This window comes from Grus americana, chromosome 5, assembly GCF_028858705.1.
Source record: "Grus americana isolate bGruAme1 chromosome 5, bGruAme1.mat, whole genome shotgun sequence".
In the NCBI taxonomy this organism is placed as follows: Eukaryota; Metazoa; Chordata; class Aves; order Gruiformes; family Gruidae; genus Grus; species Grus americana.
In genome coordinates this window covers 42955734-42968472 of record NC_072856.1, presented here as the reverse complement: position 1 = coordinate 42968472, position 12739 = coordinate 42955734, and the positions used below count along the sequence as shown (strand labels likewise).

General features: G+C 41.1%; 1 protein-coding gene across 9 annotated transcripts in view; it reads left to right on the top strand.

Annotated features, from left to right (window-relative positions):
• Nucleotides 1-12739, top strand: part of RALGAPA1 (Ral GTPase activating protein catalytic subunit alpha 1) — a 138770-nt gene that overhangs the window by 23916 nt on the left and 102115 nt on the right. For all 9 annotated transcript variants that reach the window (XM_054828255.1, XM_054828254.1, XM_054828253.1 and 6 more), the window contains exons 9-13: nucleotides 6262-6470; nucleotides 6828-7067; nucleotides 9276-9464; nucleotides 9964-10101; nucleotides 12234-12382. In XM_054828255.1, coding sequence (XP_054684230.1) covers nucleotides 6262-6470; nucleotides 6828-7067; nucleotides 9276-9464; nucleotides 9964-10101; nucleotides 12234-12382 — 925 coding nt within the window. The remainder of the gene's footprint in view (nucleotides 1-6261; nucleotides 6471-6827; nucleotides 7068-9275; nucleotides 9465-9963; nucleotides 10102-12233; nucleotides 12383-12739) is intronic.

Sequence of the window (12739 nt, the reverse complement as noted above, 5' to 3'; positions counted from 1 at the left end):
AGGTCTCCTCAGAGCCTTCTCTTCTCCAGGCTGAGCAATCCCAACTCTCTCAGCCTGTCCTCGTAGGAGAGGTGCTCCAGCCCTCTGATCAGCTTCGTGGCCCTCCTCTGGACTCGCTCCAACAGCTCCATGTCTCTCTTGTACTGGAACCCCCAGAGCTGGATGCCGTACTCTGGGTGGGGTCTCCCAAGAGCAGAGGGGCAGGATCACCTCCCTCGACCTGCTGGTCACACCTCTTTTGATGCAGCCCAGGACACAGTTGGCTTTCTGGGCTGCAAGCGCACACTGCCGGCTCATGCTGAGCTTCTCATCAATCAATACCTGCAAGTCCTTCTCCTCGGGGCTGCTTTCAATCCATTCCTTGCCCAGCCTATAGCTGTGCTTGGGATTGCCCTGACCCATGTGCAGGACCTTGCCCTTGGCCTTGTTGAACTTCATGCGGTTTGCACGGGCCCACCTCTCCAGCCTGCCAAGGTCCCTCTGGATGGCATCCCTTCCCTCCAGCGTGTCGACCACACCACACAGCTTGGTGTCGTCGGCAAACTTGCTGAGGGTGCACTCGATCCCACCGTCCATGTCGCTGACAAAGATGTTGAACGCTGCCGGTCCCAGTACCGACCCCTGAGGGACGCCACTTGTCACCATTCTCCACTTGGACGTTGAGCCGTTGGCCACAACTCTTTGAGTGTGACCATCCAGCCAGTTCCTTATCCACCACATGGTCCATCTATCGAATCCATGTCTCTCCAATTTAGAGACAAGGATGTCATGTGGGACAGTGTCAAATGCCTTGCACAAGTCCAGGTAGATGACGTCAGCTGCCCTTCCCTTATCCATCGACGCTGTCACCCCATCAGAGAAGGCCACCAAGTCTGTCAGGCACGATTTGCCCTTAGCAAAGCCGTGTTGGCTGTCACCAATCACCTCCTTATTTTCCATGTGCCTGAGCACAGTCTCCAGGAGGGTCTGCTCCATAATGTTGCCAGGCACAGAGGTGAGACTGACTGGCCTGTAGGTCCCTGGGTCTTCCTTTTTACCCTTCTTAAAAATGGGGCTTATGTTCCCCCTCTTCCAGTCGGTAGGAACTTCGCCGGACTGCCGGGACTTCTCAAATATGATGGCGAGTGGCCTGGCCGCTTCATCCGCCAGTTCCCTCAAGGCCCGCAGATGCAACTCATCAGGTCCCATGGACCTGTGCAGCTTCAGGTTCCTTAGATATTCTCAGACCTGATCTTCTCCTACAGTGGGCGGTTCTGCATTCTCCCAGTCCCTGCCTTCTGTGACCTGGGCAGTGTGGCTCAAGCATTTGCCAGTGAAGACTGAGGCAAAGACGTTGTTGAGTACCTCAGCCTTCTCCACATCCTGGGTAACCAGGTCACCTGTTTCATTCTGGAGGGGACCCACATTTTCCCTCGTCCTTCTTTTATCACTAACATACCTATAGAAGCTTTTCTTGTTGTCCTTGACATCCCTGGCCAGACTAATTTCTATCAGGGCTTTGGCTTTCCTAACCTGCTCCCTGGCTGCTCGGACAGTTTCTCTGTATTTTTCCCAGGCTATCTGCCCTTGCTTCCACCCTCTGTAGGCTTCCTTTTTTTGTTTGACTTTGCCCAGGAGCTCTTTGTTCATCCACAGAGGCCTCTTGGTGGTTTTGCTTGACTTCCTCTTTGTTGGGATGTGTCGCTCCTGAGCTTGGAGGAGGTGACCCTTGAATATTAGCCAGCTGTCTTGGGCCCCTCTTCCTTCCAGGGCTTTGTCCCATGGTATGCTACCAAGCAGATCCCTGAAGAGGCTAAAGTTTGCTCTCCTGAAGTCCAGGCTAGTGAGCTTGCTGTGTGTGCCCTCCTCGCTGCCCTGAGGATTCTGAATTCCACCATTTCATGGTCACTGCAGCCAAGGCTGCCCTTGAGCTTGACATCCCCTACCAGGCCCTCCTTATTGGTGAGAATAAGGTCCAGCATGGCACCTCTCCTCGTGGGCTCCTCTGTCACTTGGAGGAGAAAGTTGTCATTGACACATTCCAGGAACTTCCTGGATTGCTTGCGCTCAGCTGCGTTGTCCCTCCAGCAGATGTCAGGGTGGCTGAATTCCTCCATAAGGACGAGGGCTTGTGAGCGTGAGGCTGCTCCTATGTGCCTATAGAGGGCTTCATCTGCTGGGTCCCCCTGGTCAGGTGGCCTGTAGCAGACCCCCACTATGATGTCCCCTGCCCCAGTGTTCCCTTTAATCCTGACCCATAGGCTCTCGGTGGGCTCCTCATCCATCCCCAGGTGGAGCTCCATGCACTCCAGCTGGTCATTGACATAGAGGGCAACACCCCCTCCTCACCTGCCCTGCCTGTCCTTCCTGAAGAGCCTGTACCCTTCCATCCCAGCACTCTAGTCATAGGAGCTATCCCACCACATCTCCGCAATGCCAATAAGGTCATAGCCTTGCAGGCACACACATGTCTCCAGCTCCCCTTGTTTATTCTCCATGCTCCGTGCGTTCGCATAGAGGCATTTCAGTTGTGCCCCCATTGAGGTTGACTTATTGGCTGGGGTGGCTGGAATTCTTTTGATGTATCTTCCCAGTGTTACCCCATTGGTTCCTGTTGCATCCGGAGCCCCCGGCTCATCTCCTCTAGGCTTCAAGCATGCTGTAGTGCATCCAGCACGTCTCTGAGCAGTAGGCTGAGGGCCCTCGCCAGCGCCCCGTCCCTCCAACCTGGGCACATCATCCCACAACATGCTGCAGGCAAGCCTGATGTTATCCCCCTCCCTCTTTGAGCCTAGTTTAAAGCTCTGTCAATGAGCCCCGCTAGTTTCTGGGCAAAGATCCTCTTCCCCCTTTGAGAGAGATGAATCCCATCGGGGTTCATCTGGCCTGGTGCCGTGTAGGCTGCCCTGTTGTCAAAGAACCCAAAGTTGTGGCGTTGACACCAGCCACGGAGCCAGGCATTTATGGACTGCGTCCGCCTGTTCCACCCAACATTGCTGCCTTTAACTGGAAGGAGGGAGGAGAATATTACTTGCGCCCCCGAATCCTTCAGTGACTGTCCTAAGAGCCTGAAGTCCCTTTTGATCACTTTTGTAGTACGTGTCTCTGCTTCATCCCCACCCACAGGGAGGAGCAGCAGTGGGTAATAGTCAGAGGGCTGTACCAGGCTGGGGAGTTTCCTAGCGATGTCCTTGACATGGGCCCCGAGGAGGCAGCAGACTCCTCTGAGAGGAGGGTCTGCCCTGCATGTTGGGCCCTCTGTACCCTTCAGAAGGGAGTCCCCAACGACTATAACTCTCCTTTTCTTCTTTGCTGGGGTGGTCACGACCCGAGGCATGGGCCTTTTGGGCCTAGGTGCTACCTCTGGAGTAGCTTGACTGTCATCCATATCCTGGCTCGAGTTCCTTTTGAACTCTTTATTGCCTTAAAAAGTAAGCGTGGCCAAAACTACAAGCATCCACCATTATAACTGGTTTTGCTAGCCTTTTCATTTTCTGCCCTGCCTATGTCTTCCACTACCTACAGCTTCCTCCCCTTTTTGGCACCAGCTCGTATCAAGTTCCCAGAGGAGGAAGAGTGGGGGGGTCGGGAAAGCCCAAACCAGAAAGCAAAAATGGAAAGCTGGGGGGAACGAAAAATTTCCGCTTGTACTATTTCAGTCAATCTAATAAGCTTCTGTTTTGCTTTGGTTTTACATCAATGTCCTTATCTGGAGCCTTGACACCTATTCCAAGATGGACAGAAATGTGCACGTACAAGAAATGACTGAAGGAGGATACATTTGAGAAGCAGCTGCAGCGTGTAATGTAGTTGAGAGGGCACAAAGAGAGAGGATGTTCTGAGAAGATATCATGAAACTACAGAAGGAAACAGTGTGCTGCAAAGACATGTTTACTGCATGTCTTATCCTTTTGAAAATACTGCCAGTATTGCAGCCTTCATGCCCTGCTGAATGCTAATAGATACGAGAGAGAACTGATTTTTTGCATCTTTAAATCCTGTGCTACCAGGCACTCACTTCCCTTTTTTACTGATTGTGCTGTTATATCTTAAACAGAAGCATGTATATTAGTTTTCAATGTTCATACTAACCTACTGCTTTCCACAAAATGGAAACAACGAAAACAGTGTACTGTTTTTTATTTGTAGTAAATAAATTATTTGTAAGCTATTTACAAAGTATTCCGTGCATTTGTTACTTACTAGGTGGATGGTATGCAGGAGTCATGTAGTTTTTTCCTCTAAAAATAATGCTTCCATTAAAAATAGTGAATGTAACTTTAAAGTCTGTTCTGGAAACATTCCTCGGTTTAGCAGCATCATGATGAGTTTATCACTACTTTTTTTTGTGGCTGTTGAAATGACACTGAGATATATACCAGCTTGGATATCTTCGATGCTGGTGCTGGATGTTGTGTATTTATAACATTAACAAGGAAACCTTCACAGCAATCTGGCAGGGAGACTGTATTTACTTCAAAAGCTTTTAAAGTGTATATGGCTGTCAGAAGTTAATTGCTTAGATAGTAGTTGATTATTTCTTCGCTGCTATCCAGATTTGTTCTTCCTGGAATGTGATACCATAACCTGGCAGAAGTTATGCTGGATCCTTTCAAACAACTCTTGACCTTGCATTAGGAAGATATAGTCAGGGAACAACTTTATATTCTTCAGCATGACAACTTTGACTGCCACCATTAGTATCTTTGAACTGCCTTCTGACCTGTAAAACCATGGCACGTATCTCTTACTCATGTACCACAAGCTATAGAGAGTTGAGGCAGTGCTGAAATACCATCTCTATCTAATCTATCACTCTCCATATCTGGATAGGACCATCATTTTCCATGCCTTTTCCTTTTTTCTTTTCTTTCTTTTTTTTTTTTTTTTTTCCTTTTCTGTGTGCTGTCACCAGATGAAAATCATGATACTGAAACACCAGTAGCAGGGTATGTTCTGACAGCATATGTCATAATCAGTCCTCAGACAAATTTTCATCTACTTGTATCGGAGCATATCTTGTACTTTATCTTCTAGAACGAGGAGTAGAGTTGGCACACCACTTACAGAGAAATGTCATTTGCACCTGAAAGTTTTGTAGCTGCTTCAGATTGATGATTGCTATTACAGAACTGTTCTGCGTCCTGTCTGGGTTGTGAAACCCAGAAATGAAATTTTGCAGTGTTGAGATGGCTGATACATGGCTGGAGTTGAACTAGGCTGTTGATAATTTGTCCCTGCAGAAATGCACGTTATGCACAATTCAAAAGCTGTCTGTCCATGTGTGTTGTTCTCCCACCCCAATCTTTGTAATGTTTTTACCTCACATGTCAATTCCATCCACATTGAATTATTAAGGACTGTCCCTTTTTTCTGAAGCAGATTCAGGAATACTGATGACATTGTCAGCACCTTTGTCCCTAGTGCAGTAGAGAACCAGAAGAGCTAACCAGTTCTAAACCATCATGTAGAACATGGGATGGAGAAAATGGAATTGTAGGTTATAGACCCCAAATAACCAGAGTTTCTGCCAGTTGACATGCTGCTGGGCATCGTTCATTCATTACATTCCCTGCAAGCCAGTACAGAAACTATTGCCACAGCATCATCTTTCAGCAGTCACGGGAAGATGCATGTGCCCTTGCTCTGGCAGCAAAGTTAGCTAGTGCAGATGTGGTATTAGATGAACCTGTGAAACTCACATGACTTTGGAGTAGGATTTCTCTCTGTTCTATTCATCCTTCACCTATTGCAGGGCCAGAAGAGGCCGTGTGTATTGTAGCTGCTGGTAGAATACAGTTTGGAATTTAAGCGCTCTCATTTTAGCCATTATTACATGTTGGGATCTGTATTAGTAAAGAACTGATGACCTTTGTGGCTAATTATATTGCTTATTGTGGATTGCTGCAGACCAACATAGAGGTCTTTCTAGGGATGCATTAGGAAATGTGGTGATCCCTTGCATTTGAACTGCACCCGCTTTTCCCAGTAGGTTTGGTAATAGGAGATAAGTGCCATACAGGATTCTTAAAAGGGTGTAAAATGGTATGAGTTACATAAATTGTTGCTTAGATACTTAAACAACTATAAACGCTTCTTAAAAATCAAGAAATTTGGCAATATCTTAATTCTATATGAAAATAGTTTTCTTGTATAGGCCCTATTCTAGTCTAGTTAAGAGTTATTTTGCTACTTAAAACTCCTTTGTAGTTTTCAATGAAAAGTTGTGAATTTGCTGAAGTTTATCTTGAAATATTTTTAAGGTGATGTGTTTCCTTACAGATATACCACAAATGAGACCAAAGCCACACTACGTGATGGTTAAGAAAGATGCTGAAACCAATGAGGCAATATATTGCACAAAGGAACCTTTTATTAAGGCTCGTGTTATTGTCATTCGATGGTTGGTGTCTTTCTGGCTTGAGCCAAAACCTCATGCAGGACCTCATATTCCTGGGATGGAAGGTGAAAATGTGCCAAAGAATATTCAGGTAAAACCAAATATACAAAAAAATGTTTGTTTTCATGTTTTTGTCTTAATTGTTGTCAGCAGTGTGCACTCCTCGGATAATTATAACTAATGACGAATTCTAAAAAGGAATTTCTAAACAGATTTTCTGCTTATGACTTCACTTTAGAAGGACTTTTTATACTTTTTTTTTCAAATTCTGCTATTTTGTTTTTAATCAAATAGACGTGAGAAGTCTTGAAATGCAGTTAATCCTATTTTTTTTTCCTGAATTCTTTGTACTGTTTTAAATTATGCTATATGTTGTATAACTTGAATTGTACTGCTTAGTTGTTGTACTAAAAATGAGCCCTGGAATATTCTTTAATTTTTGTTTCAGAGAGCAGCTGCTAGCATGGCTTCAAGGGAGGACAGCAAAAATGACAGTACTGATAAGCAGGATAGAAACACAGAACCAGAACAATCTCATTCTAATACAAGTACTCTAACAGAGAGAGAACCAAGTTCTTCCAGCCTTTGCAGTATTGATGAAGAGCATTTAACTGATATTGAAATTGTCCGGAAGGTCTTTTCTTCTAAAAGAAGCAATGTTAATTTTCTAACTGAGATTTTTCGCCAGGTAAAAACCCTCTTTAGAATGCAAACATCTTGATTATTATATTGTGAATGATCATTATGTCATGTTTTTTTTCCAAGAGCATTTGCTAAGCAGAACATTATGTAAATGTACAGGGTTTTTTTGTCATCTCGTCTTTAAGGTGTAAGAATTGAAAAGTTAAAACTCTGAAATATTTTCTGTATAGAATATCCCCAGTTCCTGATTTTTCTCATTTTATTTCTTTAATAACCAGTTTGACAACATTTAACTTGGACTTACTGTTCCTCATAGACAGAAATGTTTGATCTTTTCATACATCAACCCTGTAGCTATTAGAGCTCACAACCAAGCATATTAAAATTAGCCTCCTGTGGGAGTCTGCAGCTGTTAAAGAGCTGTTTTAGGAGCAATCGGATGTCCTTACCTTGATAGTCTTCATCAGAAGAGTGGGACAGATGCCTATAGTAGGTAACAGCTTCTGCTCCTGACTTTGCTGCAACCAGAAATGTTAGCTGAACATACTCAGAATAGCGTTTCTCAACTGGAAACCATTAAACAAATTTAAACTGAGAACATATGCTAGAATATGGAGTCTTTATTTATAATGTGAAAATATGCAACTTTAAGTTCAATGTGGGACAATAGAACAAGATAGACTTTCTCTACACCCCATGCTCTAGATCAAAAGACGAAGAGATTTTTCTGAATAATAGTAAAGAAAAATACGCTGTTTCAATTGCAATGCATTACACTAGTTGCTTTAAACAACAGAAAACTAAACATTTTAAAACTCCAATATATCTGGATGAAATGGGTATTTTCAAATGAGGCAAATAAATGTCAGGAGCTTATCCACATCAAGTGTATTGAAAAGCTTGGACACTTTACTGAAGGAGATCCCGGAGTTATCTGAATTCAGCTGCTGCTCAAGGGTTTACAGAGTCTGAGACATACAGAGTCTAAATTATTGATGGTCTGTTTAGAGACTGCCCTCCTCAGTGAAAGGGACAGCAAAGGCAATTTTCTTCATTCTTTCACAAGGTGCTCTATGAGTTATGTAGATTATTTGGATTTTGTGTGTGGTCATGAGATCTCATTTAAGTCATTGTTTAGCCAGTAGTTTTCAGAGTAAGTTCATTTCTTATATGCCAGGTGTTTGTAATGGTTCTAAAACATTAGGGCATTAGGAGGAGGTTTCAGTTGTACTGAATGGGGGCAAGATTGGCTGTAGAAAAAAGTTTTAGGCATTTTAGACTCCAGGGTACAAAAAAATGTATATGGTCTTGCAGAAGACTGTTAGACTTGATGAGTGATAGTGTGTGACTGATGAACTTGTCAGTTGAATTCCATAATGCACAGCAAAATTCTTTCCAGTGTGATACTGGTATAAAATGTGTATTTCCAGAGAGAAAACATACCACTTGTGTCAAGTGGGCACTCCTTAAAGACATGGGCCATGAGTTTTCAACATTCACACCGTGGACTCAAAAAAACTATGTGTAGTGTAGTTTATCTCTTTTTTTAATACAATTAGGACATCATGGTCTTTGGTAAATGTATTTATAGTTAGTTAAAACCTGACTAATGTTAAAAGTTTCTGATCTGTGACTGGTTGTTACCAGCACAGCAGATACAGAAAAGCTCCTGAAGAGGGCACTGATCAGCCATCACACTGACTCAAATGCACGATTTTTGGAAACAATAATTCTGAAGTCTTTTCAGGGACTCATTTGTTTTACGGATACTGTTTGTAAAATATCATTTAGCTATAAATAACATATATGGCTACCAGTACTGTGTATCACTTGAATTTTTTTTAGTAATTTAGAACTGATTTAACTCCACTCTTCCAAATCCTCTGAATGGAAGATGGTGTAATAGAAAGTTCTGCTCATTCATTTTGCATACTTTTGATGAGTGTTTGGGTCTTAATTTCAGCAAGTGAGGTGTCAAGTACATGTGCTTGTATGGAATCTCATATCTCTTTATTTGGCAGTGAAGTTTTCGGAGTACTTTCTTGACAAGTTTTCTTCTTAAAACACTGTTTTCATATTTTCAGTTCACAGATGAAGAAAGTGAACAAACAGGTTTAGAAGTAACTTATTTGTTAAGATCCTACGGTGGCTATATTTTTCCCCCCTTATCCCTTAGAACCTGTACATTATAGAGCCCAATTTGATTTCAGGTATTGTAACTGGTTTTTTTGTTTGTTTCTTTTTCTACTCACAGGCATTTCTGTTGCCGATATGTGAAGCAGCCGCCATGAGGAAAGTGGTAAAGGTGTATCAGGAATGGATTCAGCAAGACGACAAGCCTTTATTTATGAAAGAACCTGAAGAAATAATGCAGTGCACAACTGCCGATTGTGATGAAAACGTTGACCACAATTCATCAGAGAAAGCAAAAGAAAGAGAAGAGGTAAAATATTGTTGGTTAATACTTGTGCATCTTTTTTGATAACCTAGTAGACAGAGAAGTGACCTCCTCAACAGATTGTATGTGGTTTAATTTGATGTCAGAGCATCTGTTGGGGAAAATCAATGGTAATTAAACAGCGCATGAATGGGCTACCAATGTGATCCATTATCTGTAGATTTTTAATGTGGTTAGTTCAATTTAAACTCTCATACAGTTTTATGAACTATTCTCAAGATGTGGATTATACAGTATGCCAACCTTCAGCTGTGTAAAAATTATATACAAATAACAGGATGAGGAAAACGGTAGTTATTTCATCCAGATAGTTTAAAATAATTGCTACAAACTTCTTAAAATATAGTTGTGTCTTTAAGATGCATCTTAAACATCTGTCTACCATTGTTTATTATTTAATATCTATTATATCATTTTTCCTTTAATATAAAACCAAAGGACTTGTCTGCAAATCTATGGGATTTTAAGAAAAAGTATTTTTCAGGAAAAAGGGATGAACTCCAGTCAGGTTAGAAATACAAACTGGGCAAGAAATGGCTGTTACGAAGACACTTTGCATAAAATGTCCGAAATTGATACTGAAGAGCAAAATGTACGAGCTGGAATGCAGTCAGTATTGCAGGTATGAAATAGACTTGATATCTAATTTTCATCCCAGTAATAAAGTGCTTGTTATCAGTAAATAAAGAGTGGAATATAATGCAATACTCCTGCAAGGGAATCCCATGCTCCTTCAAAGCATCTCTGAATTTTAAAAATTATTTTAGATTTTAAAATTATGACAATAAGTAGTGTTAGAATAATGACAGTATTCACTGTATCTTTATTGACCTTAAGTAGGACAATGTATACACAAGTGTTGGATAAAACAGTGAAAAAATCTTTTAATTTTGCATCAGAACATGCATTCTGCTCTGCATTGTATCACAGAAAAAATAATTCTCATTTGAGTGCTATGTTTTCAAATTATTCTATTTAAGTGTTTAATGAGAATGCTTAGAAGCTTTTTTCTTTTAAGCTATTAGTCACCACACACAAAACATCCAAACCTGTGGTTTTCTTAATCTGAATAATAAGGTGTACAGGGATATTTTCTCATCTTTATCTAAATTACAGATCGGATGAGTACATAAGTGTTTGAAAAATTTGATCAGACACCACAACTTTCTACTTAAGTGATATCTTTAAGGAATAGGAGAGTTGCAGAACTTCCCTAACAGAAGTTTTCTGACTGCCTCTAGGAAATTTGGCAGGGTAGAAATTGTGTTAATTTTGAATGTTCAGCAAAATGCTTCACTGGAGTTGGGGTATAGAAAATCAAGCATGTATAATTTGAAGGTCTTTGAAATGCTCTTAAGGTCATGTAAAATGTGTGCATTTTATGTATAATACGTGCATGCAACAATAGACGCGTGCATTTGCTGCTCCACCGTGTGCACTTTTACCATGGGTGACCGTGCTAAGTAGAACTCATTATTTTTACCACAACTTGAGTGATTTCCTGAACAGGGTTTCCTATTGTGCTGTACACCGTTACATATAGAAATAAACTTTTTAACTGAAACTACTTTTAAGTTCAAATATGTCACAATAATTTAAGTTTCGTAATCTTTGCATAAAATGACTATTTAGAATATGAAGTGTTTCTGAGAAAAGAAACAGAAGTATCTATCTATTTGCAATGTATTACTAAGGTTTACACATATGAGAATGTCTGGAAGATTCTTCATGTTGAAGGTTTTTAGACGAAGGTTCACTTGACCAGCAAATACTTTTTTTTACCCCAAAAGGGAGTGAAGACATTGTTCTAGCAGAGTACCATGTCTGAATTTGAGAGGTTTCCTGAGCTGGAACCACGTTTGACTTTTTCTGTGAATCAAGAATCCAAGACTTCTGTCTTGAGTTTTCTTCCTATTTAATTCTTGCATAGGCTTATTTCTAGGCACTTAGAATAGCATAGGTTCATTAGTTGAGGCTAGTGAATGTAAAGCTGCATACTAATAGTTTTAGAAGTTTAGAAGTTACAACTTAGAACCAATGATTTCCTGTACATGTGGATTAAGAAAGACAAATAAAAAATAACTGGAAATCTAGGGCTCACTGTGATTCAAATATTTCCTAAACTTACATAAAAATATAACAACACTTCAGTAGAAGCTCCTTTAACTCCTACAGTGTCGTTGCCTACTTGTTTTCATCGTTTTTATTCTGAAAGCCCTAATTCACTGTCCACTGAAGTCAACTGCTTTGGAGAAGGTATCCCATTTCCTACTTTTGGTAAATCTTACTGATCATAGTGGGATGAATGCTTTAGTTTCCCAGAACATAATACAGACCTTGTCGTGCTGAAGCACACACTGTGTTCTAGGAGTATTTCAAGTAGTTTAGCATATATTATACTAGTTAGTTGCTGGCTGACAGGTGGGTTGCAGTTTAACCCGGCAGGCAGCTAAAACAACCACACAGCTGTTCGCTTGCTCCTCCTACCCCCAGTGGGATGGGAGAGAGAATCGGGGGATAAAAAAAGGAAAAACTCATGGGTTGAGATAAAGACAGTTTCATAGGACAGAAAAGGAAGATAATTATTGTTGCTTTATCATCACATCAAGCTAACATATTTAAACATGTACTCGGAAGTATATATACAGTCTTTTATGTTAATCATAGATTTTCTATTCCCGGTTACTATCAACTGAATTGCTGAAAACATCAAACTGCTTCAAACTCATAACATCCACTCGTTTCTCCTTACAGGTTTTTATAATAAATTCATCAAATATATTCTTTCTTGAACCTGCAAATGAAATTAAAGTTCTGCTGGATGAACACACTGATATGTGTAAACGCATTCTTAATATCTACCGTCACATGGTAGTACAAGTGACTATGGACAAGAAGACATGGTAAAATGCTAATGCTGTTATCTTAGATTATTAGTTCACAAGATAAATGTGAAAAATTACTTGGTAGTAAACACAGTAGAGTGGTACTGACTATGTGAACCACTTCCTCTATCAGTAAATATAGGGACTTTAACACCACAGACAACTTACCACAGGGGAAGAGATTATCTGCGCTGTTAAAGCCAGTAGTAAGCACCTAGTTAGTTTGAGGCAGCTTAACCTTCAGTGAAAAAAGCAGTAAGCTAAGCTACAGACTACTGTTAAGATGCTACTGATGACTTTTTTCCAGGGCATTTTGCTCATGTGTCAAAGTACTAATACATGAAAAATATATGAAGCTTCACAGGCTTATTTAAA